Source organism: Cheilinus undulatus, linkage group 22 (assembly GCF_018320785.1).
Source record: "Cheilinus undulatus linkage group 22, ASM1832078v1, whole genome shotgun sequence".
In the NCBI taxonomy this organism is placed as follows: Eukaryota; Metazoa; Chordata; class Actinopteri; order Labriformes; family Labridae; genus Cheilinus; species Cheilinus undulatus.
This window is the reverse complement of record NC_054886.1, coordinates 29,975,857-30,003,630: the sequence shown is the minus strand read 5'-3', so window position 1 is coordinate 30,003,630 and position 27,774 is coordinate 29,975,857. Positions and strand designations below refer to the sequence as shown.

Below are 27,774 nucleotides of genomic sequence, written 5' to 3'. Positions count from 1 at the left end.
CACTCTATAAATGGTATTTTCACACAATGGAATATCTCCTTTTTGAGATCAGTGCTAATTTGGCAGCAGTTTTATATTTAGTTTTAGTCTTTTCTGACTTTGATGTTAGAATTCCAATGATGATCTCAGAATTCAACAAAAAATTCTAAATTCCGATGGTCAGAATTTGTTAATCTCAAAATTCTGATTTTAATCTGAGAATTCTATGAAAAAATGTCTGAATTCGGATGGTCAGAATTCTAACTTTGATCTCACAATTCTGTAACCTTGCAAAGTAGATGGATATGCCTGTTTCCGTGTTTCTCACTGGCAAATCCATCTTGCAAAGCTCCCGTCTGAACCGTTTGGGCCCGGTTAGAAAGTGACAGGACCAATCAGTGATGAGCAGCAGTACTTTCACGAGTGGCGGAGTCGTGACGTAAACAAGCAGCAACAAGGGACTGGTGCAATTTTGGCGGAAGAGCTTAGCGTGGATGCTGCTAAAGCGTAAGTTTGATCAGAACTTGACGACATTTCCTTGTTAAAGAGGAACAAAGAATAGCAGTGAGTTGTTTTCTTTTCAAAAACGACAAAAGTCTCATGTTATGCAGTTCTATATGGAATTTACTCCTCGGTAGCTGCAATGACGTCACATGTTTTTGCTCTGATTGGTCCATAACGATGTGACAGACAGAACATTCATCCAATCACCCTACGAGGTTTTTTTAAAGGCTCTGCCCTTTCCCAAACACTATATATCGAAGGTTTTCTAGATAGATGTGTGAAACAAATCCATCTGGTGTGTCAGGTTAGGAATTCTGACTTTGAGCTTAGAATTCTGACTTATTTTGTGGAATTCTCACTTTGATCTACAAATTCTGCCTTATTCTCAGAATTCTGACTTTGATCTTAAAATTTTACTTTGATCTCAGAGGTCTGACTTTTTTGTAGAAGTCTCACTTTGATCTTAAATTTTTCACTTTGGTCTTAGAATTCTGCCTTAATCTCAGGATTCTGACTTTGATCTTAAAAACCATGACTTTGATTTCAGAAGTCTGACTTTTTCTCAGAATTCTGACTGCTCCTAGAGCTTTTTTTCATACAGTTTTGTCTTTGATCTTAGAGGTCTGACTTTAATCCCAGAATTCTTATATCAATCGCTGAAATGTGACTTAAATCTAAGAATTTGTTATTTAATCTCAGAATTCTGTCTTTGATCTCAGATGTCTGATTTAGAATTGTGACTTTAATCTTGGAAGTCTGACTTAGATCCTAGAATTCTGCAGTTTCTTACTCAGAATGCTGTCCTCCCTCCTAAAATTTATGATTTCTTTCTCAAAATTGTCCCTTTTAGCTGTCCTTATTTTATGTCAATTACCTGACGTACATTAAACAAGGATTCTTGTGTAATGTACTGCTTTTACAGCACGGATGGAATCATTTTTTGTTTATTGATATTGATACCCTTGTTGATACTTCATGAGATTACAATTCTTTATTGATAATATCAATACTTTTTTATTTCTTTTTTTTAACTGATAGCAACCTGTCTTTCCAATACAATGAATAAAATCAGACTCCACCCATCCATTTAACTGGAGCCGGGGGACCGGGGAAGAAAACTTATGACCATCCCAAGACTGACCTTTAAATTTTTGCCAAAAATCAACACTTTTGGAACAGACTTCATATCACATATGTTTTAATCAGCTCTCCTTAAAGTACTAATGACGTTCGTGTTTGCAGATAATTGGGAATTCTCTACTCTAGTTTTATTGGATCTATCAGTGTTTTCAGCACATTAATCATTGAATTAGGAAAGATAAGAAAATTAAGGAAACTTTCCTCTCCAGCTCTCCTGGTGCCTTGTCAAGTACATCTTTTCTTGTTCATTATCTCAACACAAACAACAGAGGTGAAAATATCAAAAGGCCAAACATCAGCCATGTCATGTTGCATCACTTGCAGGCTGTCAGGATACTGCAACAGGAACCAGTGTAACCAAACTCCATGTCATGTGAAGTGAGGACTGTGCTAATGTTGCTAAATGTTCCATGACATTTCCTGAGTCAAATGTTTGCAAATGCAGACTTTCACCAGGTATTTGCATGAGTGATGCTGCTTTTCTTGGCAAGGTCACCTTTGAAAAAGAGAGCTCTGACCTCACAGAGGAAAACCTGGTTAAATTACAGTTAATCCGATTTAAAATAATTATATTGGATCAGCAGTTTTAGATGTAATCACTGGTCAGTAGGTTAACATTGGTGCAAATTGTTGAAAGGCTACAAAAGCAGACTTCAGCCTCCCTTGTAAGGGTTTCTGTTCAAAACAACCAAGAAAACAAAATCAGTGTAAATTAACCTGGTCCTGGCTTAAGCAGCCCTTTTCAATGCCCTGATGGTAGCTAAACATGATAAAATTGTGGGCATCCTTTATAGGATTGAATGTGCAATCTTTGATGCCCTCTCAGTGGAAAAGAAAATGACAAGGTAAGCTCTCGGAAGCTCCCCAAGTGGGTAAAATAGGACTAAGTGAGCCCTCTAAGGAGACAAAATCTGTAGACCACCTTTGAACAAACAAGTCTGATCTGTCTGAGATACTGTCAAAGTTCAGGGGAAGAAGGGTTTCTGCTTTAGGGACCTCAGAATTCAGTAAGAGTTCAATAAGCACCACTAAATCTGAGACTGTGGTTCTCTACTGGAAAACAGTGGATTTCACCCTCTGGATGGGGAGTGAGTCTTTTCCCCAAGTGAAGGACTTCAAGCATGTCAGGATGCTTGAGCCAGAAAGCAAAGCTTGATCTATGTTCCAAACCTCACCTCTGGTCATGACTTTTCGGTAATGAGCGAAAGAATGAGATTGTGGCCAATATAAGATTCCTCAGGAGGGCTAGGCTCAGCTTTGGAGATAGGGTGAGGAGCTCCGACACCCGGAGGGATCTCAAAGTCGAGGCGCTGCTCCTTCATGTCCAAAGGAGCAGATAAGCAGAAGGAGATGGGTGGTTTGATGTTCAGATGAGATCTTAATGAGTACAACACAGGCGCATGTATTACAGACGAGATGAAGTTATTACTGATCTAAACAGGACGGAGGATGAGGAGCTGACACACAGAGACTGTAAACTCGCTGGAATATTGCCAGATAACCAGGGCCCACCAGGGCTACCCTGAAATCTGACTGGCTTTCTTACAATGACTGGTCATTTGCCTTGTCACCTGTTTATCTAATCACTAATCTTTACCTAAATTTGACTGGGTATACTGACCTCCATATCATAAAGGTGATGTGTATGAAGTTGGCCCTAGTATTCTTATGATTTCCTGTTTATGTGTCTCAGTGGAAAAAGTGGAAAAGAATGATGCTCTGGCTGTAGACCGCCTCTTAGACACTGAGACATCAGCTCTACCAGGACAAAAGTGACCGAGTTTGCTGGTATGATTTATTTACTGTTTTAATTCTAGTTAAATGAACTGTGGCTAGCTCAAGCTAGCTCAAGCTAGCTGTGTTAGTGTATTTTCATGGAGACAGATTGTTTTTCCAAAAGCACAGGGTTTAGTTGGCTATATTAGGCTTTTTTGATTAGATGTTGTAGGTCAGTCTAGGTGTGAAAGGCTAAAAGTATGTAATACACCCATAACCTAACCTTAACCCTTGACAGAGGTGCTGTCTGACAACGTTAAGTTATACAGGAAAACATACAAAAACTCACAAATTTCTGTTTATACCTATGCCACCATATATACTGTTTATTGCTTTGATCAGTCAAAAAAAAGCATCAAAAGTCAAAAGTACATCTTAAATATTTAATTTAGAAGAAATTTACAGACTTCACACATTTTAGACACTCCACAACACAATCTATGTGACTACCTGTACATGTGTGCTGTATGCATATTAGTAGAGATGGCTCAGATCATCTCGTGGAGTTGTTGATATGTCATACAATTTCGATTTGCAACCGTCACTCCATCTGTTCTCTGTCCTGATGTTTTCTTTCCACTTCGCCATGAAACCCCAGTAACATCTGTGTTCTCCTGATTCCATCTCAGTGGTGGTTTTGCTCCATTCAAGGCCATGCACTGCATTTTCTAGAACTGTTTCTCAAAAGTACTGCCCAGCTTTAACTTAGTGCAATAAAGCCGGGTATACACTGTGCAATTTCAAGCCAACCATACGACTGTCATGGCAGAAAGTCAACTCATACTTTACAACTGAATCGCTTACGACGCATGACCAAAAGTGGTGGGAGTATCGATACTACAGTATCGATACGTCAATATTGAAAAAGTACTCTTTTGGTATCGATCCCTCTAGTAAAGTATCGATACCAAATGAGTCCTTTCAAAAACGTCTCACCACTGCTTCTCCTCCAGACTTTTTTGGCTTTACTGCTCGTCTGCGTCATGTGAATTTGGAGACCAATCGGACATTGATCCTGTCATACCATGTGACTTTGGGGATCAATCATTAATGAGTAGCAGATTTCAGCAACTCTACCCGCTCGCATATGAATTCATTTTATAGTCTGTGATGTGAACCTGGCTGCCTTTCTCACTCAGTGTGGTCTCCAGTAAATTTCAAAATTGTAAGAAAACATAAAAAATACTGAGACCACATGCCAATACCATAAAATGTATAAAGACTAAGTTGTAGAAACATAAAAAGATAAATATTTCTATGAAAATCATTGATGACTTGTATTTCTTACAGTTTTGCTTGAAACTAGCCATTCTATCTGAATTAAACAAAAATAAAATTGGGCATTTTTAGGCTGTTTATATTTCAATGTTATATACACATTTATGCTATGTAAATATTTGATTTACTTTATTTTTTACCTGCTTGCACAATCATTTTATTTTATTTGAAGTTTCGCCCTTAATGAATTTCTGAATGATATGCATTCACCTTTTTATTTGCCTGAAATTTGTACCTTTTGAAAGTTTGTGAGTTCAATATTTTATTCTTTCTTCAAAAGTATCAGTGTCAGTAAATAAAATTATGTTGAAAAGTATCGGTATCGAATTAAAAAAATTGGTATCTCTCATCTCTAACGACCATCATGCACAAGTTGTGTGCTCACTGTAAGGTCTGACGGTCATGTGCAACCTGAGTGCTCACTCTGTTCGAGTGAAGTCGGGAAAGACTGTGACAGAAACCTTTATATAAAAGTCTCATACACTGAAGGTGAAGTGTTTCCTGTCATATTCTCTCTGTCACGCTTTATCTCTCTGTCTCACACAAATAAACAGCATCGCCATTCGTGTCAGCTACAGGTCTGCAGGTAGGAATGTTTCCTGCTCGTTTATTTCCGTTATCATAGCAGAGTGCATCAGAAAGTCATGCCAGCTGTTGTCATGGTAATTTAGGACGTTGTCTGACAGTTTACAAAGGAAAATAATCCCCCAGTTGTTTATTCTGCTCACGTTTCTGCTCTCATTGTGAAGTGTCTTGACTCGTACGACCAAAATATCAAACATGCCGGAAATCCTTCTGACCAGTCGAGAGTAGGTCGTCAGGTCTTATTGGGGCTGTGGTTGGTCGTCGTTACCCCCTGTACACAGCACGACAAACTACGCCTGATCTGACTGAAAGTCGGCCTGTAAAATTCGTGGCTGAATCGAAGGAAAATTGCACACCGTATACCCGGCTTTAGGGGATGATAAAGGGTCTCATATATGCTGATGACTTATTATTTCATTGCTAATGTTGTTTGATATTATCTGGGTAAAAAACAAACAAACAAACAAACAAACAAAACAAAAAAACAGCTTCTATTCACCATGTACATTGCCTCTAGCACTACATGGCAGCACCTGTGTCTAATGGAACTTGCACTTACTGATGTTGTCTAGATCTTTGTTTGCGTTGTACCTAATCTCAGGCGTGCATTACTTTGGACAAAAGTGTCTGCTAAAAGCAATTGTAAAACAGGAATTCTACAGTTAAAGCTCAGTCTTTACACTGTTTTTCTTTGGGGATTTTTCTCCCTCCTTGTGAAACACTTTGCCGTCAGGCTGCTCTCTCCACTTCAGGGTGACTTTGGCAGATCCTGTCTCCCTCAGTCTGTCTTGAAGCTGGAATACACAAATGGAAACCAGTTGAAACATTAGCTCACATCTGCATCATATTAACCAAGTGAAAAATACAACAATAAACAATATTATCATCAAAGTGAACAAGCTACAGGTGTAAAAGAAAACCTCAAACACTGTCTTAAAAGTCTTTATGAGCTTGCCTTTTTCAGGATGCCCTCTTTCACAGCAGGGTCGTTCAAATCCACAGAGGAGTCCTCTAGCTTGAACTTCACCTTTATCACTTTCTTCTGCAGTACTGTAGAGAAACAAAAAGGTGCACTGCTGTAGAGTTGATTCCAAAATCACAAATTTGAATAACTTACCCCGAATTTCCATATACAGCGTGTGCGCTGCGCACCGAAGCGCCGCAACATTTTTAAGCTTACATTAATGCCAGTGGAAGTTCAGAACTCTTCTATAGAAGGGCATTGGTGACTTTTACACACCATGCACCCAAGTGGCAACCTCCAATCCTGAAAAATTAAGCCAATGAGGAAGTGCAAAACATTGCAATACAACAAGTGTCCACTTGAGGCTGGCTGCAGGAACACCAGAAGTCCCGTACACAACATTTGTTAAAAAGCTGTTTTTTACACTAGAAATAAACCGGTTTACAGCCTGGTACAAAAAACGAAACGTGTCTCTTTAGCTAAGGTTTTCATGTCCTCACACTGTAAGGGGAGTGATTTTTTTGTACCACACCATTTTGATTAAACTCTGGAAAAACCTTACTGCGCACTGTTTGGCACGTCTCATTTGATTGACAGCTCGACAGGCAGTCGCTACCTCCAGAAGGCCAGCTTCAGTGCGAGCTTAGCTGACAGGAAGTCAAGCTGAGGGGGCGGGCTCTTGTCAGCCGTTAGGTTGATCCAAAGTTCCTTTGAGACAATGATTTCAAGAAGGAGGCTGCCACGGATTGGCTTCAGAAGCTGTTTGAGTCAAGTGCAATTCTTTCTACAGTCTGTGAATGCACCTCAGAGGTCTTTGACCCTGCTCTTATTCTTTCTTCTATGTTTTCCGCCTCGTAGCTGAGTTGCTGTTGCTCCTAAACTCTTCCACTTTCTAACAATATCACTTACAGTTGACTGTGGAATATCCAGCAGGGATAACATTTACAATATGTATTATTGCAAAGGTGGCATCCATCACAGTATCACGCCTAAAGTCACTGAGCTCTTCAGAGTGACCCGTTTAGGATCACAAATGTTTGCAAATAGGGACTGCGTTTATTTTATACATCTGTGTTAACAGGTGTGATTGAGACACCTGAATTCAAGAATTATCAGGCAAAAAACTTTTGTCCATATAATGCATAACCTGTTGAATGTTAACCACCAATATGAAGTTTGCAGTTTGAATATAAATAGCTTGGTTTTTTTTGCAGTATTTATGTGAATATAGGTTGAAAATGATTTTCAAATCTTCAAATCAATTCTTCAACCATGTTGGAAAAGAGTTTTCTAAATATAGCTCATTTTTCTCTTACCTTTGTAACAGACAAAGGGGGTAGTTCACTGCAACTATCATCCCACCACCTATCTCTAATCTCTCCAATCGCAGCACAGAACTGCTTACCCGAGTAGAGGTCAGGCTCATTGTTTTCAACATCCTGCCAATGCCTAAAGTCTGCCCCGCTGCCACTGTACCCATCTTCCACTCGATTTTACTGTACAGGCCGATCCAGACATAATGGACACCATTAGGAGATGAAACTGTGGATAATAAATAGTCTATTGCTTCAGGCTTTTCCATCATGGCCAGGTCTGTGTATTTCTCTCTGCAGTAGGTCCAAGCATCAGTCCAGGTCTTGGGATCGGCAACATAGTGGTACTGAAGAAGGCCTGAGGAGCTTCGCCAGCCTGTAACAGCAGAACAGACTTTTGAGTGTCAGCATCCATTCATGCTGCAAGCTTCTGTCTTCCTGCCGACTGTTTTCCTACTGTCTTTATTTTGTTTTATATCATTCTGATAGGGCTATGAGTTGACAGTTTTGGGGAACTTTTTATTTAAATGTCTAGGCTTCATGACAAAGTTTCTCTGAAACACTTCAGAAAAATCTGAAGAACATTTCTATGGTTTAGTTGGAAAAAATCAGACATTTTCAGCAGTTTCTTTAACATTCTAGGAAATTTGTGTGGATATTTTTTTTTGAAAGGTACGTTTTCTGAGAAATTCTGAACTCTTAACAGAAATATTCTTAACGCTCGGCCATAACAAGTCCTTGCTGTCTGTAATTGAAGATAACAAAAAGATCACAACCTGCATCCCCCAAAATAGAGGTGCCAGTGACCAGGGACCCCCTCTGTACCTGAAGGTGGTTGAACACAGCCATGCACATTCAAGAATAATCATATGCAGAAAAGGCTGCCCATTGAGGGGAAAAATGGGAGAGCTTTCTCAGGCCAAGCCAAAGTGGGGGCCAGAAAAATCATGGTCCATTGTAAAGTTAAGCTGGGGTATTTCATATTCAACCTGAATTGTAACCACTTTTATCAAAGAAACAAATTCAAATTCATTTGCGTAATAAGAAGCCCTTGTAAATTGTAAATCCTTTTGTTAAACAGTTAAACAGAATTAAAATACATAAAAAATAGCTAAAATGGATAATTATGGCAAGAATTGTTGTGAAAGGTGGTGTAATTAGATTTTAAAAGTAGCAGAAATGAGTTAGAAATGCCAAAAAATAGACAAAAGTGGCAAAATATGACAAAAAAATGGCAAAAATTGTCATATTAAGTGTTGAAAGGAGATTCAAAAGTGGCTAAAATGACAAAGTGGCAAAAATAGGTGGAAATTTGGTGAAATGGGACGCAAATTGATAAAACTCATGGCACAAAAGGGTTAGCTGAGGTAGAAATAGTCAGAAACTGGCAAAAATTGGCTTTTCAAATTTTGAAACGTGGTAAAAGGAGTTAATATTGGTAATAATGTGTCAACACAGCCAACAGTAGGCAGAGAGTTGCAAGATTTGGTTTAGAAGTGGCAAACACAGGCAGAACAAAGAGGTGGGAAGGGTTGTAAATGGAAAAAAATGGTTTTAAGTTGCAAAAATATGTTAAAATTGGCAAATTTGGTGGGAAAAAGGGATAAAAATGGGTTTCAGTTTGGCGAAATTGGTGTAGTGGCAACAATGTAATTTAAAAATGTTCTTAGTTTTTTCCAGGCATCTGGAGACCCCCCTCTCAGTGTCTCATGACCCCAAATGTGGTCCCGACCCCAGCGTTGAGAACCCCTGATTTTAAAGGTCACATATTTTACCCTTTTAAGACAAGTTTATACTGTTCTCAGAGCCCCCAAAACATGCCTGTGAAGTTTGTTGCTGAAAAAAAATTCTAGTATTGGATTTTTTTTTATCTCTAAAAACCCCTCCGTTTCAGCCGTCTCAGAATGAGCCATTTGTGTGTCTGTGGCTTTAAATGGTAATTAGCTGTCTGACTCCGCCCCTGACCACACCCCTCTCAGGAAATTTTTTTTCCTAAGTTTAGACTGGGATTCGAACCATCAATTCCCAGACTGTAGTCAGTAGGGTAACCCACTAAGCTATGCAGCATCTTAGTTAGCAGCTGAGAGGATCAGTAGAGGAGGGCAGAACTTTCCTCCAAGTGGGGGAGGGCCAACCAAACCTGGGGGCAGGTGCTTAGGCGCCTGGTGAGGTCACTAGATGTAAAATCTGAGAACGGCTTGTTTCTGCACCCACGTTGGCCACTTATAGCAACTTTCAACCAATTTTCACCAGTTTTTCACAGCTTTAACCACATTTTGCCACTTTTGACCATTTTTGCCATGTTGAACCCATTTTTTGCCACTTTATTGTCACTGTGAACCTCTCTTTTCCAAAATGTGGCCACTTCTAACCCATTTCTGCAACTGTATGCCACTTTTAACCAATTTGTGTAATTTTGTGCCTCTTTTTCCAACTTTTAACCCATTTTTCACAAGTTTATGCCACTTCAAACCAAGGTTTTCCACATATTTTTTCTTTTTCCTTTTTGCCACTTTAAACCCATTTTCACAACTGCACCTCTTACATAACTTTCCACTTGGGCTGGGAATCACTAGTGGCCCCGTGATACGATATGATCAGGATACTTGGGTCACAATTCAATAATGTTGTTTTTTAAATGTCTCGGTCTTGTCTCGGACCCTAGAGTATTTTTACTCGGTCTCGGACTCGCCGGACTCGGGGTTTTCCATCACGACCAGTTGAGACCAGCACTGATCTGCTACTCTTCGACTTCATTAATGTGATAATAAGGAGGAGCACTTGCTTAAATAACAAATGGCTACACCTGCAAAAACTAAGACATCAGTCCATCTTATTTCTATTCAGAAACACCTCACACACACACCACCTAGTTTTAGTCTTTACATGAAATGTATTTTAGTTTTAGTCACATTTTAGTCATTTCTGTCCTTTTTAGTTTTAATCAACGAAAAACTCAAAAACATAACTCTAACAAAACTCTAACATTCTAGTTTTAGTCCATAAAAAGTCCTCACATTTTAGTCTTTACTTTTAGTCCAAGCATTTATTTTCTTGCCTAATTCTGGTACCAAATCATGGTAGATGTGTTCTCTGCACTCTCTGGAGTCCCTGCTTTCTACAGCTGAGAGGCAGAATAGCTACAGATGAATTGTATTTTGACAGATTTACCCACAGTGGAGAAATACCATGGATAATGAATGTCCACCAAAAACTAAATTACATTTTAGTCTAGTTTTAGTCATCTTGATGAAAACTGAGCTTACTTTTTTGTTAGTTTAAGTCATCACAGATCTATTTTTGTTAGTCTTAGTCTAGTTGTCGTCATGGGACAAAAAAAGGCCGTCGACAAACATTTTTGTCATAGTTTTAGGTGACGACTCTAAAAATGCATCACAACTTAACTTTACAATGGGTCATGATTTTTCTGGCCTCCATGGACCCACTTCAGCAGGGCCCAAGAAAGCCCTGTCTTTATCCCCCTTATGGGAGGCCTTGATTTGTGGAAATCTTTTCTGCTAACAACCAAATTCAGTCAAAAGACAAATCTCAGGTTTAGATCTATCAGTTCCTACTTGTCCCAATTAATTGGGAGAAACTAAAAATATATCACAAACAAGAGCTTTAAAGTAACCTTTAAAAGAATTCAACAAAATAAAATGACTGACCTGAGACAAACAGGAGACCCATCCAGATCCTCTCCATCTTCTGGTGCTCTGTTTTCTGTGTGTGATAACCTACAGAACCCATACTAACATTTAAAGCAGCAGTAGGCAAATCCAAGGAAATTCAACCTCAGCTCCTGGTCTTAGCCGCTGGCGTGATTCAAAGTACAGTTAATCTCTTTATGCACTGAACTCTTTTGTAACAGGTGATACTATGGAAAATTGATGAAGGAGGTGGCATGCAAGCAAAACAGTTTCTGAAACCCCATACTTTTTTTTTTTCTTCTTAACTAATCATTAGTGGGTGTTGAGGCCATTTTGGCCCGGTTCTTCACTTGTCAAAGCTTTATGGGAGAGTGGCAAAGAGAAAGACACTGTGGAAGAAAACTCTGGACTAGAGTTCACCAAAAGGCATGTGGGAGAATCCATGGTCAAGTGGAAAAAAGTTCTTTGGTCTGATGAGACAAACATGGTGCTTTTCAGCCATCAGATAAGACCCCACCACCAACACCATCCCCGCTGTGGAGCACGGTGGTGGCAGCATCATGCTGTGGGGATGCAAAGAAGAAAGGAGTAAAACTAAAGTGAGCAGTTGTGGAAGCCTGACTGAGAGCTATCCACACAGAGTCAGGGCTGTGATTGCAGCCAAAGGTGACTACTAACTACTAACTTGAAGTGTTTGAATATTTCTGCAATATTTTCAATAGATGTTTTTATTTATTTGACATCACTTAATAGAAATAGTAGAAAGAGTTTTTTGTGTGAAAATACCCAGTTATTTTGAATACAATTAATTTATAAAATTAGTGTAAATATAAAACATCCGAGGGGGTGAATACTTTCTATCGGCGCTGTAAACCGTCATGTTGTTGCCACAAATCAGGAAGCTGGTCCGTCATTTTGAACATCCATCAAACTTCATACTTGGAGTTTGTCACCATGGCTGTGTTTTAGTGCTTTCCTCCAGCTTGCTTCCTGATTGGCTGTTGCTCCATTCCATGTGACAATCTACAGAGTATTTGCAGGCTGCCCTGGTATCTTCCTGGTTTCCTTACCTTCCGTCCTTAAGCTTTTGCAAATCAAGTCAAAGTTGATTTGTATAGCCAATTCAAACAATCTCAGCTGACCAAAATGCCTAAAGCGCTGGCTTTAAACACCTTACCCTAAGGCCCCGTCTACACGGAGATGAATTCAGGAGTATCCACATGGAAGCAAGGTTTTGGGAGGCTGTAAACGCTACTTTTTGAAAACGGGTCCTAGAGTGAACAAATCTGTAAACGCTTACTGTTTCGTCTCAAGGTGGACAGCCAACTGCATCTTTCTTGAAACGATTACGTCACACATAACAGCACACTTATGCCGCATGCTCTGTCGAACCAAAAAAACAATGGCGGATGACAGCGCTGTGTTCGTGCTGCAGAAGCTGTTAAGCTTATTGTGGTTTTAACTACTAAATCTGACACTTCTTTACCACCACTGAGAACAGCAGACACCAGATGTTTCTTAAAGGGCTCTGTGTAAGGTTTCTGCTTTAAAACTTCCCAGTTTTGAGTATATAATGGTGTGCACTTTATCCCGATGTGAAGAATGTGGCTCTTTATGCCTTCCTTGTTTGCCTGTATAAGCCTGTGGAGTCATTTCTCTGTGAAGAATCCGGGCCGGATTTTCCACGAAATTTCAACAGAAGCGACGTCAGGTACTACGTAATGCGTGCACCCCCTTTCTCTGTTTATACCTGACAACGGCGTGTTGAATGGAGAAGGCTGCTTCCGCAAGTAAACGACCAGCTAGCTCAGCCCAAACACCCACACACACTCCGCAAAAAAAATAAAAACAAACTAAGTTATTTTTATCTGCTGAAGCCTGTCAAGCTAAAAGAGAGTGTGACCGACGCAGGGGAAATCGGGGATAAATATCGGTAGAGCATTTTTGAAATGGAGGGAGCTTTGCTCGGCGCTCAGGAAAAATACTGATCCAGAGATGGCGGTGTTTCTGTTGAAAAGGTAAGGCATCACTCTGGACTATTAAATACAATGTAGTGTTTTATGTTGTATAAACCATACGCTACATCACGTTAGCTTGCTTACGAAGATGCTATCCAAACAACGAGAATGTCACGTTGCTCATTTAGTGTTTTCCGGATAATATTGCATCTTTTTCTTGCTTCCTGGCACTGGGTCCAACTTACTGAGTTTATTTTTTGATACTTAGTTCGTAAAATATCTTCAACACATAATGTCAGCTATCCGATATCTGTGGTCGAGGCACCATTATCAGAGCTTAGCAATGTTTGCCCTGTTGCTTCTGCTCTAAAACGTGGCCCATTCAATACACATTACACACATAAAAAGACAATAAAATTGGTCAATGCTGCACTAAGAAGTGAAGTTGTTCATTCATAGAAATGGTCGGAAAAATATTGTCCTTTTTTAATCGCCTCATATGAACCAATATTTAATTTTGTGCCGTGTTCGCACTAGAGGTTCAAATATACTTTATTCATTTTTGTTTTTAGTTCGTGGAACTTTGAAGTGTGACTTCACTTACCTCCTCTGTACACATGATGCTGGTAAATCACCTTGGTCTGCGTGTGTATCAGCTGATAAACTGGAGGCTCGTTCATGAGCAAGGAGCGCGTCGTCGTGGACGAGCAACACAATGTTGTTGTAGCTCAACTAATGGCCGGCGGTGTCGCTACACTGATATTTTTCTAAATCTTGCATAGAGCCCCTTCAAATCCACCAAGGAGAACCACCAGAAGAGCAACCAGGACATTTCCTGAAACAATCCCGTATTTACGGAAAAATTTTTCAAAACGTAACAGAAGTATATTGTTTTTGTCTCTGTGTGGACAAGGCTTAACCCTGGCTCTTCTCCTTACCCTTACCAGAAATGTGATCAGTTTCTATTTTGAAGGTTTTTAAAAGGTTTTTAAAATTTCATCCTGACAGTGGTGTCTGAGAGCTGGAGTCTGCAGTGAGATAATTATGAGCAGTCATGTGGTTGCCACAAATCAAGAAGTTGGTCCTCCATTTCTAACATCCATCATACTTTGCACTTCCAGCATTCATACTTTGCAGTCACTGCATTTGTTGTGCTCCCTAATGGCTATTGTTCAAATTTATGTGACAATCCTGAGAGTGTGCGCTTGGCTGTCCTTCCTAGCTTCCCTCCTTCTGCTGATTCAAGCTAAAGAATATTCAAATAGCACATTTAAAAACACAGAAGTGCTTAAAACCCTGGTGTAGAACACGATGTCCTTCCCCTAACCACAGTTGTACTCAGTTTGAATTATCTATTAGTCAGACAAAGTTAAATCTGCTGTTTTTTAAGCCTGGCCTGAATTGACAAAGAGGGTTTTAGAACCTGAAAGTCATCGACCTCTTTGGACCTGAGCTCATCTGAGATGGACTGACCAAAAGAAGAAAACTGGTCTGGGGTCTGATGTGTCCACATTTTGAAATCCTTCAGGAAATAATGGCCATCAAGCCAACTTCCAGTATGTGTCGGGGTGTATTAGTTGCCATGGCATGGGTCACTTGCACATCATCTGTTGATGCGCTCTAGTGTAGCTTCCAGTAGCTTCCTCTGAAACTGGCGATGTTGTATATGACAAGAAGAGACACATTTAATCAGAGTTTAATAAAATTTGAACCATAATTCAGAGCCACGTAGTTGTTATATCCTATGAAAGCCCTCCATTGTAGGGTTTAATAATGACATTTACACCTTTGCAGCTCTTACAGAACATTTTGCAGTGGAAGACTTTTTATCAATTTAGTATTTATCTTTCAATCATTCCTGTAGCAAGTGTTGTAGCCCATTGCCATACTGTCTGTTTGTATCCCAGAATGCACTGTGTCTTGCCAAGGGTGGTGGTTTTTGCTCAACTTTTGACTCGTTTCAAAAATGGTGGATTTCTTAAAGAACTCCATTATCTTGCTGTTGACTAATCCCAGTCATGGTGTTGTAAGATACCAGTCATCCTTGTGGAGACACTGGTATAGATGTCTTAAATGAATTGGGAGCTGCTTTGTTTGTCTGTTGATTGTTTTTTGATATTTTACTCAATATTGGTTTTATTTATTTATTGTTGTTGTTTTAAATGGACTTATATATCTGCTAATAACGATGATGGTATACCCTTGGCCTACCCCTAACTCTTGCCTTTCTTCTAAGCCTAACGAGAATTGTTATCAGTTTCTATGTTCATGTACGTAATCTCCACTGTGTAGCATCGTTACTATAGATGTTTCTAAATCCACCTTGATTCAGTGCATCCTGTATGCAAATATTTAGACCAGTTATTTGAATGTGTGGTGCTGGTTTTCTTGGAAAGGTCACCTTTGAAGCAGAGATCTCTGATCCTGATGGGACAAACCTGGGACTTTTTTGGTCATTCTTCCAGTAACAACAGAGTCTGTCTGAAGGAAAAAAAAAAAAAAAACGTTCACAGACTAAAAATGCTTACTGCATTTTTGTGTCCAATAATTTAGGGCCTTTATTTTTCTCTGCCCTGAGAATCTCTTTTTCTAAGGCTGTCAAAAAAAAAAAAAAAAAAAAAAAAAAAAAAAAACTAGATGGACATTGTATCAACAGTTTCAGACGTAGATAGTCTCTTGTGCCGCCACCTCACTAACCCATCGTTCAAACTGATCCCCTTTTCTTTTTGACTTCTTGGTCATTCTTCTAGTATCAAAATATGTCTACGAAAAGGCCCAAAAAAATCTCATTTGAAAACTAAACTATACCTTCATGTGTCCAGTAAACTTAAACATGTACACAGGTCTCACCACTGCAGTAGTTAACAGTTTAAAACATCTTCAAATATAACAACGACTGCTTGAGCGCTATTCTTCTATTCCCACTTTTCTAAGATCAGTAAAGAAAGCTTCTCTGTTTGCATTAAGCCACACAATTTACATGAATTTGCCTTACATAAAGAAAAAACTAAGGCCCTTTGAGCTTCAGATTTTTCACAACAAAAACAATTGTATAACAAAAAGAAAAAAAAAAAACAATTTGAAAAGAGCCTTTACATGGTTTGGACTGCTAAAGGAGGCTCTAGTTGGCTTTAGACCCTAGAAAACAGTTTGGATTGATCTGCAAATGAGTATTGATATATTCCTATCAGTCTGATGTATACATTAGTAACACTTTATATCCTGTACACCCCTCTGAATATGTACCCTATCCTCTAAATATTGCTGATTTTATTTAGCTTAAAGCTAAAGGTGAATATATGAATGAAAGTGCAAATTATAGACAGTCAAATCATGGCTTACCCATGGCGACAGCATTCTCAGTGTTTAAGACTGTAAGTCAAGGTCAAATTTACTGACAAAGCTCTAACAAGAAAGTGCTCCACAGCTAGAAGGAAAAATAAAGAATATATTTTTGCAAACACTTGGGAACTGACTTACTGCTATAGTTGAGACTGCATGAACAATTTGTTTAGGCCATTCTGCAAGCGCTTTACTCAGGGCCGCCCCTGGCCAAAGTGAGACCCTAAGCAGACTCTGAAATGAGGCCCCTGAACACTGACCCCTCCCCCAACGACATTGCCCTGTCATTTCAGATTATCTTTAAATAACCAAAAGAAATATTATTACAAACATAATTGATACAAAGTCTTTGCAATTCAGGCCATTTAGCATTTCAAAACATTGTTCTTGAGTCATAATCAAGGCTAACATACCAAAAGATCAAGGTAAAACATTTACATTTTCGCATTTTACAAAGTTTATAGCGTTAGCTGATGCAGGCCACAGAGTCTGCTGTGTTGTCAAGATCAGCTGATCTCGCGAGCCCTCATCAGCTGATGGCCAGCTGATTCGCTCTAAGCCTACTATTGCCTAATTCAGTGATTTTCTAACTTTTTTCGCCCAAGGCACACCTAGAGTTAAGCCAAAATCTCAAGGCGCACCATATTAAAATCGAAATAAAATAGAAGTCAGAAATGGAAAAAACTGGTTAAAAAGTGGCTAAACAATGGCTTGAAATTGGTAAAACTTGTTGAAAGTGTCAAAATAGTGGCAAAAGTTGGTTACATGTGGTCTAAAGAGTTAAATGTTGTAAAAGAGTGGTAAAAATAGGCTATTAGTGATTAAGAAAAGGGGCAAAATTGGGCAAAAAAGTGGTCAAATAAAGGCAGAAGTGTGCCAAATTTGGCATAAAGGTGGCAAATAGGGGTTAAAAGTGTCAAAATAGATCACAAGTGGCAGAAAAGTGGCAAAAAAAAGGGTTTAAGTTGCTAAAAGGTGGTAAAAAGGGGGTTAAAAGTGACAGAAAAAATGGCCATAAAAAAAGCAAAATTGAGTGAGAAGTGGCAAAAACAAAGCAAAAATTGGTTAAATGTGGCCAAAAGTTCCAAAAAGTGGCCAAAATGGGTCAAAAGTAGTAATAAGAAGTGGTAAAAAAAATGCTAAAAAGCAACAAAATTGTTTAAGTTGTCAAAAAAGTGGCAAAAATGGGTAGAAAAATTGGTTAACTTGGTTAAAAATTGCATGAATTAATGATTTCAACACCAGTTATAACCCAATAATAGCTTGACATACTTTTCAGCTCTAAATGAGATAACTGTTAGCCAGGATGCTAGCACCAATGCTACTGATCCAACACACATGCAATGATATCATGAATAAATTCTAACTGGGGACGTCCCATTCTCTGGGGGGTTTCAGGGGTCTAGCCAGATCTGTAGGCGGGCCTGGTTACAGCACTTGCCATAAAGTTGTAGTAATAGCGTATTGTACAAATTCCCATGTCACACCTAGACTTGCCTTAAGGCACACTAGTGTCACACTCTTTGCTGCTTCTTCTGCAACCCTCCTCCACCCCAGCTCCTCCTTTATGCTACATATGACTTTAAACAATGCCATTCTGTTGTTGTTGATGTCTGCTCTGCTTGGGGTTTATAGCTGCTTCTCTCCCTGCATCAGGCTTTCCTGAAAGGCACAGGAAGAGCTAGAAGATGTGCTGTTCCTGTTTGAAGCTTTCCACATAGGCTCATGGAGGGGCAGAATGATCCCAGAACAATCATGCTTCCAGATATAAATGACAGCATTTAGATCAAATTTATAACTGCTAATGAAGATGAATATTGGTTACTGCAACTGTTTGTTTGTTTTTTTTTCTTGACAAATTGGTCCTGTCTGAATTATGCAAGACTCACTTGGTAAATAAAACTACAGGGGCCTGAAGAGGACAATCTGCATTCTGCTGTTATGAAATTATTCCCAGGCTATAGCAGCATGATTGTGTGTGGTTGTGTGTATTAATGTGGGCTGTTAACTTTCAGACTGCTGTTTGACGTGGACGCTGGTCACATGACCTTCACAGAGGAAGTGTTTGAAAACCAGATGAGGCTGCCAGGGGGGCAGTGGATCGGCATGCCAGAGGGCTACACCGACGTGGTAAGTGTGCGTAAATATTACATGTCTTCATGTCGGTGTTTCTACTTTCTAATGACCACTGCGTAATTTATTCAATGTGTGTCAGAATGGAGAGAAGGCAGTGCCAAAAGACGAGGTGGAGTGCCCTCCAGGTTGGTCTTGGGAAGAGGTGGAGTGGAGCGAAGACCTCAACAGGGCTGTGGATGATCAAGGTACAAAATCACACCTTCCAACAAGAAGACCTGCATGAAACACAGTATTAGGCACTGTTGTTTTGTGTGTCCAGGTTGGGAGTACGGCATCACTATCCCTCCAGACCGCCGCCCTAAATCCTGGGTCCCAGCAGAGAAGATGTACCACACAAACCGGAGAAGACGATGGATAAGACTAAGACGAAGAGACCAGCAGAAGATGGAGGCTCTGAGAAAGGTAGAGGGATATGTAGCGAGACATACCAAGAGATTTTCTTGCAAAAGGAAAATACATGATTTCATTAACTGAGAGAAAAAGCCATCCAAACCTACCTGGCACTATGTGAAAAGGTAATTTGCCCCTAAACTAAATAACTGGCTGTTCCAATGCAAGGAAGTGTTTGTAATATCTGGTGATGAGTCTTCAGATTGCTGCGGAGGAATTTTGGACCACTCTTCTTTGCAGAATTGCTGTAATTCAACCTAATTGGAGGGCCACTCCAAGACCTCAACTTTGTTTTTTTAACTCATTCAGAGCTGGACTCAGTCTTGTTCTTATTGTTGAATCATGAACTCTGACCTTAACCAAGTGAAGTGAGACCTGCAGGTCTTTAGATGTTCTGGATTCTTCTGTGACCTCCTGGATGGGTCGTTGATGCGCTCTTGGAGTCATTTTGGTTGGTCCGCAACTCCTAGGAAAGTTTGCAACTGTTGAGTTTTCTCCATTTGTGGATAATGGCTCTCATTGTGGTTTGCTAGGGTCCCAAAGCCTTTGAAATTGATTTGTTACCCTTTGGCAGCTGGCCTATCAGTGGCATTCATCCCTGAAACTCAGTTAATTCAAATGAAAGCCTTCAAAGCCCACCCTTTTCCAGTCTCTGCTGGTGTTCCACAGGGTTCTGTCCTGGGACCCCTTCTCATGATTATTGGAGTCATTTCGGTAGGGCGGCCACTCCTGGGATGGTTCAACATAGTTTTAAGTTTTATCCATTAGTGGATAACGGCTCTCACTGTGGTTTACAAGAGTCCAAAAGCTTTGGAAATGGCTTCGTAACCCTTTCCTGACTGACAGATGCTAATCTGCTCTTTGATTTCTGAAGATGCTTTTTGAACTCTTTTAACCTACTTCCCTTTGTCAGACAGGTTCTATTTAAGGGATTTCTTGATTCAGCAGGTCTGGAAGTAATCAGTCCTGTGTAGCTAGAGAACTTGAATTCAGCTTTCAAAAAATGTGGTTAATCACAGTTAGTTCTTTATTTTAAAAAAGGGGGAATTGCCTTCTCACATAGGGCCAGGTAGGTTTGGATGGCTTTTTACCTTAACAAGTGAAATCATCACACAGAAATGCATTTGTATTTACTCTGGTTATTTGCATCTAATATAAAATGTGGCAAATATGCAATAAAAATGAAGAAAGGTTCATATCTGATGACATACTTCGAAGCCCCATCTTGTCCCAGCAGTTGAAGTTCTCTCTTTCAGCCTCTAGATGGTGACATATTCCCACAAATAAGTACCGGAGAGGCTGAAACTCACAGATGACAGGATTGTTTCTGTGTTTGTGCTCTCACAGCAGCGTCCTGATGAGACAGAGCGGGAGGGCTGGGAGTACGCCTCGCTGTTTGGCTGGAGGTTCCACCTGAAACCCAAGAAGACAGACAGCTTCAGGAGGCGCAGGTGGAGGTGCCGCATGGAACCGCTGGAGAAGACAGGCCCGGCGGCCATCTTTGCCCTGGAGTGTTCTCTGGTAAATGGGACTCTGACTCTTTGATTTACTGGGGTTCATGAGCCCACAGTGGTCTTATAAAATGGCCTGTGTTTGGCATTTGAGATATGTGACATGCCCAAAAGTGTATGGGCAACTGCACTACTTCATATTTGGTGATAAGATCTACTAGTGGATCTAGATTTCCACTAGAATACTCTTGTATGCACCAAAATAAATATTTAGGACCTAACAAAAGCAAGAGTAAGATAACATTTCCAGGCCATAACCACCATCACTGAGCTTCAAAGTTACACCTCAGAATCCATGAGACTTCCTCCATGTGTAGCAGCCTAGAACTCTAACTAAGAAGCCCAAACTCAAGACTATGCCATGCAAGGATGTCCTCAGAATATTTTCTTAATGTTAAGACTTTTAAACTTTTACCTTTAATGCCCTACAGAAGGCTTGTGTACTCCTGTGATTTATCTCCTTCCTGTCAGTTCTCTCCTTTCTAAATAAGATTTAATCTTCCTTTTCCTTCCACAGAGCAGCATAGAAGACAAAAATGATGACAAGTCCGTCACAACCACGTTTGGAGTCAACAGACCGACTATTTCTTGCTTCTTCGATCGTAAGATACACAACTTTCATTTCTATAATCATGGCAGCCATCAGACTCCACATATGTGTTCAATACACATTTTGTACAAATATCAATTCCAAAAAAGTTGGGACAAGTGCATGTTTACCTCTTGGTTAATCACTTCTTTCTTCTAACGACACTCTGTAAGCATGTGGGGACTCAAGACATTAACTGTTGAAGTATTTAAAGTGGAATTCTTGTGCAAGTGACCCATGCCAAGGGCATTAATACACCCCAACACCATCACAGATGCTGGCTTTTGATCTTTGCATTAATCATGGACTGGATGGTCCTTTTCCTCTTCAGCCCATAGGACATTGGGGCAAATGTGGCTCAGTTGGTAGAGTTGGTTGTCTTATGACTTATGGGTTTGATCCCCAGCTCCTTAAGTCATGAGGGGTCTGGCTGCAGATCTCAGATGCCCCCTCTTGTAGACTGTTTCTGTGAGATGCTGATCTGTCAGAACAGAACGGACATTATCTGCCAGTATGTTTTAGAATTTTTTCTTTCATTTACCTTTTTATATGCAACTTTATTCAAAAAAAAAAAAAAAAAACGTTTTGCAGTTACATTCATGAAATAACCATGTTGTAAACACTACAGATCAAGCACCATTTCAAAAATTATTATGTAGCTATCCCTGTAATATTGACAGAAGCTATGCTGAACCATATTAGTAGCTAGCACCAATAGTTACAGTAATGTTAGGACTTACATTGTGTTTTTCTTCCTGTAAACGATGATAAATATGAATAATTCTAAGTTTAATACAAACCTGATCATTGCATCCCTGGTATTGAGACATCGTGGAAAAGACGCCAGCTCCGCTCACTCCACCCGCTCCGCTTGCTCCACCTGCTCCACCCAGTTCTTCTTCTCTTTTGTATTTTTGGCAGTCCCGCTCAGTTTAGAACTATCTGTCCTCGATTACTCTTCCTCACAGAAGTGGATGATGTAAACGGTGTGCCACGCTGAACTGAAATTGAATTGTAGAACTGAATTTTAATTGAATGAACTGAAAATGAATTTTGAATTTTGAATTTAAGGAATATATAGAGTTGAATGCGCAAGGGACTAAAATACAATTTCAAAGCAAATAAATTCAGTTTCAAAGCAAAAAAAAAAAAATCATTTTTAAGACATTAAATTCAGTTTCAAAACATTAAATTTAAATTCAAATCATGCTTTTCAAATTCAATGTCATTCAAATTCAGTTTCTAGTGGCACAAATCTCAGCCCATAACTAAACCTTTTAGAAGCTCCTTTTATACCCAGTTATGGTACTAATTAACCTTATTACCCCTGGAATGCTTTTTAAGCATGCAATAACTTTTAGTGTTTTCTTGCTTCTGTAACAGCTTTTGGAACTGGTTGTATTCAACAAATTCAGAGTGTATGTATATTCACAGAAGAACAAACAAGTTTATCAGTTTAAACATAAGAAAATGTTGTGTTGTGCTGTATTACCCAGATCATATGTTGAAAAGAATATGCAAATCTTTTTACACGACATCCCAACTTTTTTGGAATTGGGGTTTGGACAAGGAAAGCTTAGAAAATGTGAAATTTCAGTTGTGCATACATTCAAATGATTTAATGCAGAGTAAATCTGCATGTTCTATGGAAACATCTCATCCCATTGGAACCACTGAAAAGGCTAAAGCTAATGCTAGCCAATTGTGGTGTTACGGTTTCAAACGTGACCCTGTTTAATCATTATTTTCAGCCAAATAAGATGTTGAAAACAGAAAGAGAAGTCATAAATGCTTCTTTGTGAAATTTTCCCTGAAATATGACAATTTTTTGACGTTATAATGTCAAACTAAACAAACAGGCATTCATGATGACAGCTAGCTTGGCATCAAAGCTTTTGCTTACTGCCTACATTTCTCTATTTGTGAGCCCCCTAGAAGTGACTCTAGGGAAGTGGCTGGTTATGGTACTATCTGTTACTTTTATGCCTCCAAATTGCACCCCAACATAATTATCCGCTAAAACGTAGTACGCTAATGCCAAAATTGTGTTTCCGTGTCATTGTATTTGTGTCCAGGTGGCACCCGTTACCACCTGCGCTGCTACCTCTACCAGGCCCGAGACCTGCTGCCCATGGACAAAGACAGCTTCTCAGGTAATGTGCACAAATGTATCATTCAATTTGATAGAGATAGAAAGCAACATATGAAAGATTTATACCCACTAATATTAAAAAGCTGAAATCATGCCTGGGTTTGGCGTTACTGTTTTGCCAAGTGGAGTGAAGGATGGAGGGAGAGAAAGGGGAGAGTAGGGTTATAAAAATAGAGGTTGACACACAGAGAGAGAGAGGGGGGAAAAGAGAAGGGAACATGTTTTTCTTTTATTCGAAGAAGGTCATGGAAACTACTGCTTCTGTGTGCGTTAATCAGAAACCAACCGCAGACTCAGATGTGAAAACAGAGACAAGGCTTTAAAAAACAGAGGGATGAATAGACGGAGGAAGAGTGGAATGATAGATGAGAGAGAGAAAGAGGCTGGTTAAGGAGATGGTTAGAGGCGCACATACACATGAACATACACTGTAATGGATGAGTAGAGTTGATGGATGGGCTTCACTTGTGTGTTAATCCGGAGTCTAATGGTGTCTGGTCGGCCATGATTAAGACTGAATCAGCTATCAAGGACTGAGGTCTTTCTGTCTTTCTTTCTTACTTCTATATACCAACTTACAGTGCAGAATTGGAGAGCTGAGTTCAATTTCACTAGCCACATCCAGACCTGATTACTGCCAGACCTGTTGAATTAAGAAATCCCTTAAATAGAACCTGTCTGACGACGTGAAGTAGGCTACAAGGTCCCAAAAAGCAACACATCGTGGCGCCATGTAAAGAAATTCAAGAACAGATGAGAAGTCGCTGGCATCTATCAGTCTGGAAAGGATTACAAAACTGTTTCCAAGGCTTTGGGACTCAAGCCAACCATGGTGAGAGCCATTTTCCACAAATGGATAAAACTATGTTGTACCTTCCCAGGAGTGGCCGGCCTATAAAGATCTCAATAATCATGAGAAGGGGCTCCAACACCAGCAGAAACTGGAAGGGGTGGGACTTTTTAAATGGGAGTCAAATAAATGAGTGCCAGAGTAATTGGCAAGTTACTAAAAGGGAGCAAAGCCATTTCTATGGCTTTCGGACTTTTAGGAACCACAAGGAGAGCCGTTATCCACAAATAGAGAACTTGAAACTATGTTGAACCTTCCCAGGGGTGGCCAGCCTACCATAATTACTCCAGTATTCATGAGATGGGGCCTCAAGACAGAACCCTGTGGAACGCCAGCAGAGACTGGAGATGGGTGGGATCTGAAAGATTTGAATTAGATAAGGTGAGTGCAAGGGAGTACTACCAAATTACAGGCCAACTGCAAAAGGGTTACAAAGCCATTTCTAAGGCTTTGGGACTCAAGAAAATCACAGTGAGAGCCATTAACCACAAATTGAGAATCTAGTAATCATGAGAAGGGTCCCCGAGACAGAACCCTGTGGAACACCAGTAGGGACTGGAATAAGGGTGGGATTTGAAAGATTTGAGTTACATAAAGTGAGTGCCAGATAACAAGGTTGCAAAGCTATTTCTATGGCTTTGGGACTCCAGTGAGCCACAGTGAGTGCCATTGTCCACAAATGGAGAAAACTTGGAACATTTGTGAACCTTTCCAAAATGACTCTACCCAGCCAGCATGTCCTTGTGGGCTCCACATGGGTTAAATGTGGGCTACAGTATGTGTCCCATGTTGGTTTGTCTGTGGGTTCCATGGTGGCCCCACCTGTGATTACCCATGTGAACTGCAAGTGTGGATCAGCTCATATGAGTTCTATATAGACCCCATCTCTAGAGATCCATGATAGATCCTACTTGTAGTAAAAATGGGCAGTTGCAAGGATCTCTTTATGGAACCCATAGACAAACCCACATGGGACCCATACTGTAGCCCGCATATAACCCATTGGGGGCCCACATGGACATTCGTTTCCTCCTGTCCCTTCATTCCCCACTCTTCCTTCTCCTCCCCTAGCTCCCCGTCATCCCACTCTCCTTACCTCTCTTTATTCAGTCTTTTTTGTGTTCATGTGCCTTTGAGGTTCCAGCAGAGGTCCCAACTACTGCTCCACATACACGTATCCACACAAACTTACATAACCCCCTTGGGCTGTTTGTATTGCTGTTTATATGAGCTAATGGGCTGCTGGGAATAGACTCTAATTGAACAGGTCACCATGGGTGGTGTGTCTGAACATTGAGTGTGTAGTGTTTTTGTGTGTTTGTGTGTCAGTTCCAAGGTTAATTGAGGGCTGGTGGGAAAATGCAACCTAGCTTCTGTTTACTCTTTAGCTAACGGCTCCACAGAGACTCTTTACTGGGACTGAAATAACAAACTATCGGCTTTGTGTGTTTAACTGTACATTTATGTGTTTTTATGCATGTGTCCACACTCTGAGCTGTGTGTTTGTGTGTGTGTGTGTTAACACGGAGAGCGGTTGTGACCTGGAATAACAAACTTCTTGGAGCGGCATTCCCAGCTCTCCGCCTTGAGCTCGGCATTCCCAAGATGCTGATGTCACTGCATGGGACGCCAGGACGGACTGGGACATGCATAGTTAGCTGTACTATTTAGGGACCCTCAGTTGGCCTCATTCACCAACAAAACATTTGTTTGTTAAACCTTCTGACCTCTACCAAATTTGTCTTATCTGGTATTTTATCTTGATTTAGAACAAAATTTTAGACTTTCACTGCTAAATAAGGTAAATTGTTTTGACCCTATTTATTAAAATACATGTAATCTTATCCAAAATCAAGATCTAAGTCCAAATGCTCTCTGTCCACAGATTCCTATGCCATTGTCTCATTCCTCCATCAGTCCCAGAAAACGGTGACTGTACGCAACTCTCTGAACCCTACCTGGGACCAGACGCTCATCTTCTATGAGGTGGAGATTTTTGGAGACCCCGAGGTCACCATGGCAACTCCACCCAATGTAGTCGTGGAACTATATGACTCGGATACATACGTGAGTTTATGGATTTCCTTGAATTTTATGAACATTTTCTGTATGTTAATTGGATGTTGAACCTTTGGCACCTTCTTTTGTCAGCAAATGTGGAAATAACTGAGGACAGAAGAGAGGAGTCAAAGATCATAGGTGTACTTGTAAAAGCAGGCAGAAATATTTGGATGGTTGTGATCAGTGTTAGAATCTGCCATCTCTCAACCGTGAGATTAGGGGTTTGATCCCCAGCTCCTCTGATCACACCTTGAAATATTCTTAGGTAAGATTCTGAACTCCTAAAGTGGCTCGTGTTACATCCCCAGTGTCTGAATGTGTAAGGAGAATAGTTAATCCCAATGGACACTTTATCCTCCTGAGAGCGGCGCTTTTGTTCAGAATATATTTTTAGTTTATTTCACTTATTGGGGATAGGTATAATCTGATCATCTTAAAAGCCTAGGCTTGTCTTTGATAATGAATTAAATTAGACCAAAAGTGATATCCAATATCAACATAAATTCACTGAACTGTCAAAGAAACTACCTACAATATCTGTTTAAAATTCTTATCCACCTTATTCCTAGCCCCCATGATTCTTTGCATAAAATATGGCCGCAACTTCCAGTCCTCTCTATCTAAATAAATATTATTATTTCTCCGCCCTCTACTAGAGAGTACAAAGTGACGACATTGTCTCAGATAACATAGACTGGCATATTTAGCTAACTTTATTAGCTTCATATCAGTAGCCTATAGTAAAAGTCAATCACATTTTGTTAAATGGGTTTGGACAACACCTTCAGATAAATTTCTAGTTCGTGGGGTTGCTGAAATGTTCATTTTTCAAACTAATACCTTTTAAAGTGTGGGAATTATATTCATAAAACCAAACAATCCAAGTATTTATCTTTGTCACGTTATTGGTACCGCAAACGAAGCAACAGGTACTGAGCATTACAGAAAATATTATTTAAAGCTTTAAGTTCATATTGATTTAACAAAAATGAAGCAGTAAATATTTATTTTAGAACAATCACTGTTGACGTTAAATCACTTTGGTAAGCCCTTGAAAGAATCACATTTTTGCTGTTACTGTACGGGAAGTTCCACCCACATTCATAGCATAGTAGACCCCCTAGGAATAATGTGGTATCCACCTTATTTACTTACAGCTTACAATACAAACAAGGTGAACAAGTGATTGCAGAAATATATTGATATTTAAAAATTTAAGGTGAATTCCTATCAAAACAACTGTCGTTCTTTGTTAGCATCTGTTGTTAGCTGCTGTATTAGGAAGATGTACTTCCGCTTTAGCACTGGAAGTTTCGCCCATAGTCAGATTTACATTAGCGGCCCCAGGAATAAGGTGGATAACTTTAAACTTCTTAGTTTTACTTTTAAGTACCCACAATTTATCTGAATATTTCTCAAATGCTTCAGTGAAACTTTGTCATGCAGTCTAAATTTTACAGAATCCCCCCAAAAAATCCATATAAATCCCTGGAAGTTTTTCAATAAAAGTAAATCCTAAAAATCTCAGATCAAATCCCCTGAAATGTACAAATACATTCTCCAAACTTATAAGAAGAAAACAGAGAATGGAACATC

The 27,774-nt window shown here is 39.8% G+C and overlaps 1 protein-coding gene across 1 annotated transcript in view; it reads left to right on the top strand.

Moving 5' to 3' along the window:
- The window catches only part of dysf (dysferlin, limb girdle muscular dystrophy 2B (autosomal recessive)), a 135,395-nt gene that overhangs the window by 40,916 nt on the left and 66,705 nt on the right, over nt 1-27,774 (top strand). Inside the window, exons 27-33 of the mRNA XM_041779036.1 lie at nt 18,505-18,619; nt 18,705-18,810; nt 18,885-19,027; nt 20,363-20,536; nt 21,044-21,128; nt 23,191-23,268; nt 26,003-26,184. Coding sequence (XP_041634970.1) covers nt 18,505-18,619; nt 18,705-18,810; nt 18,885-19,027; nt 20,363-20,536; nt 21,044-21,128; nt 23,191-23,268; nt 26,003-26,184 — 883 coding nt within the window. The remainder of the gene's footprint in view (nt 1-18,504; nt 18,620-18,704; nt 18,811-18,884; nt 19,028-20,362; nt 20,537-21,043; nt 21,129-23,190; nt 23,269-26,002; nt 26,185-27,774) is intronic.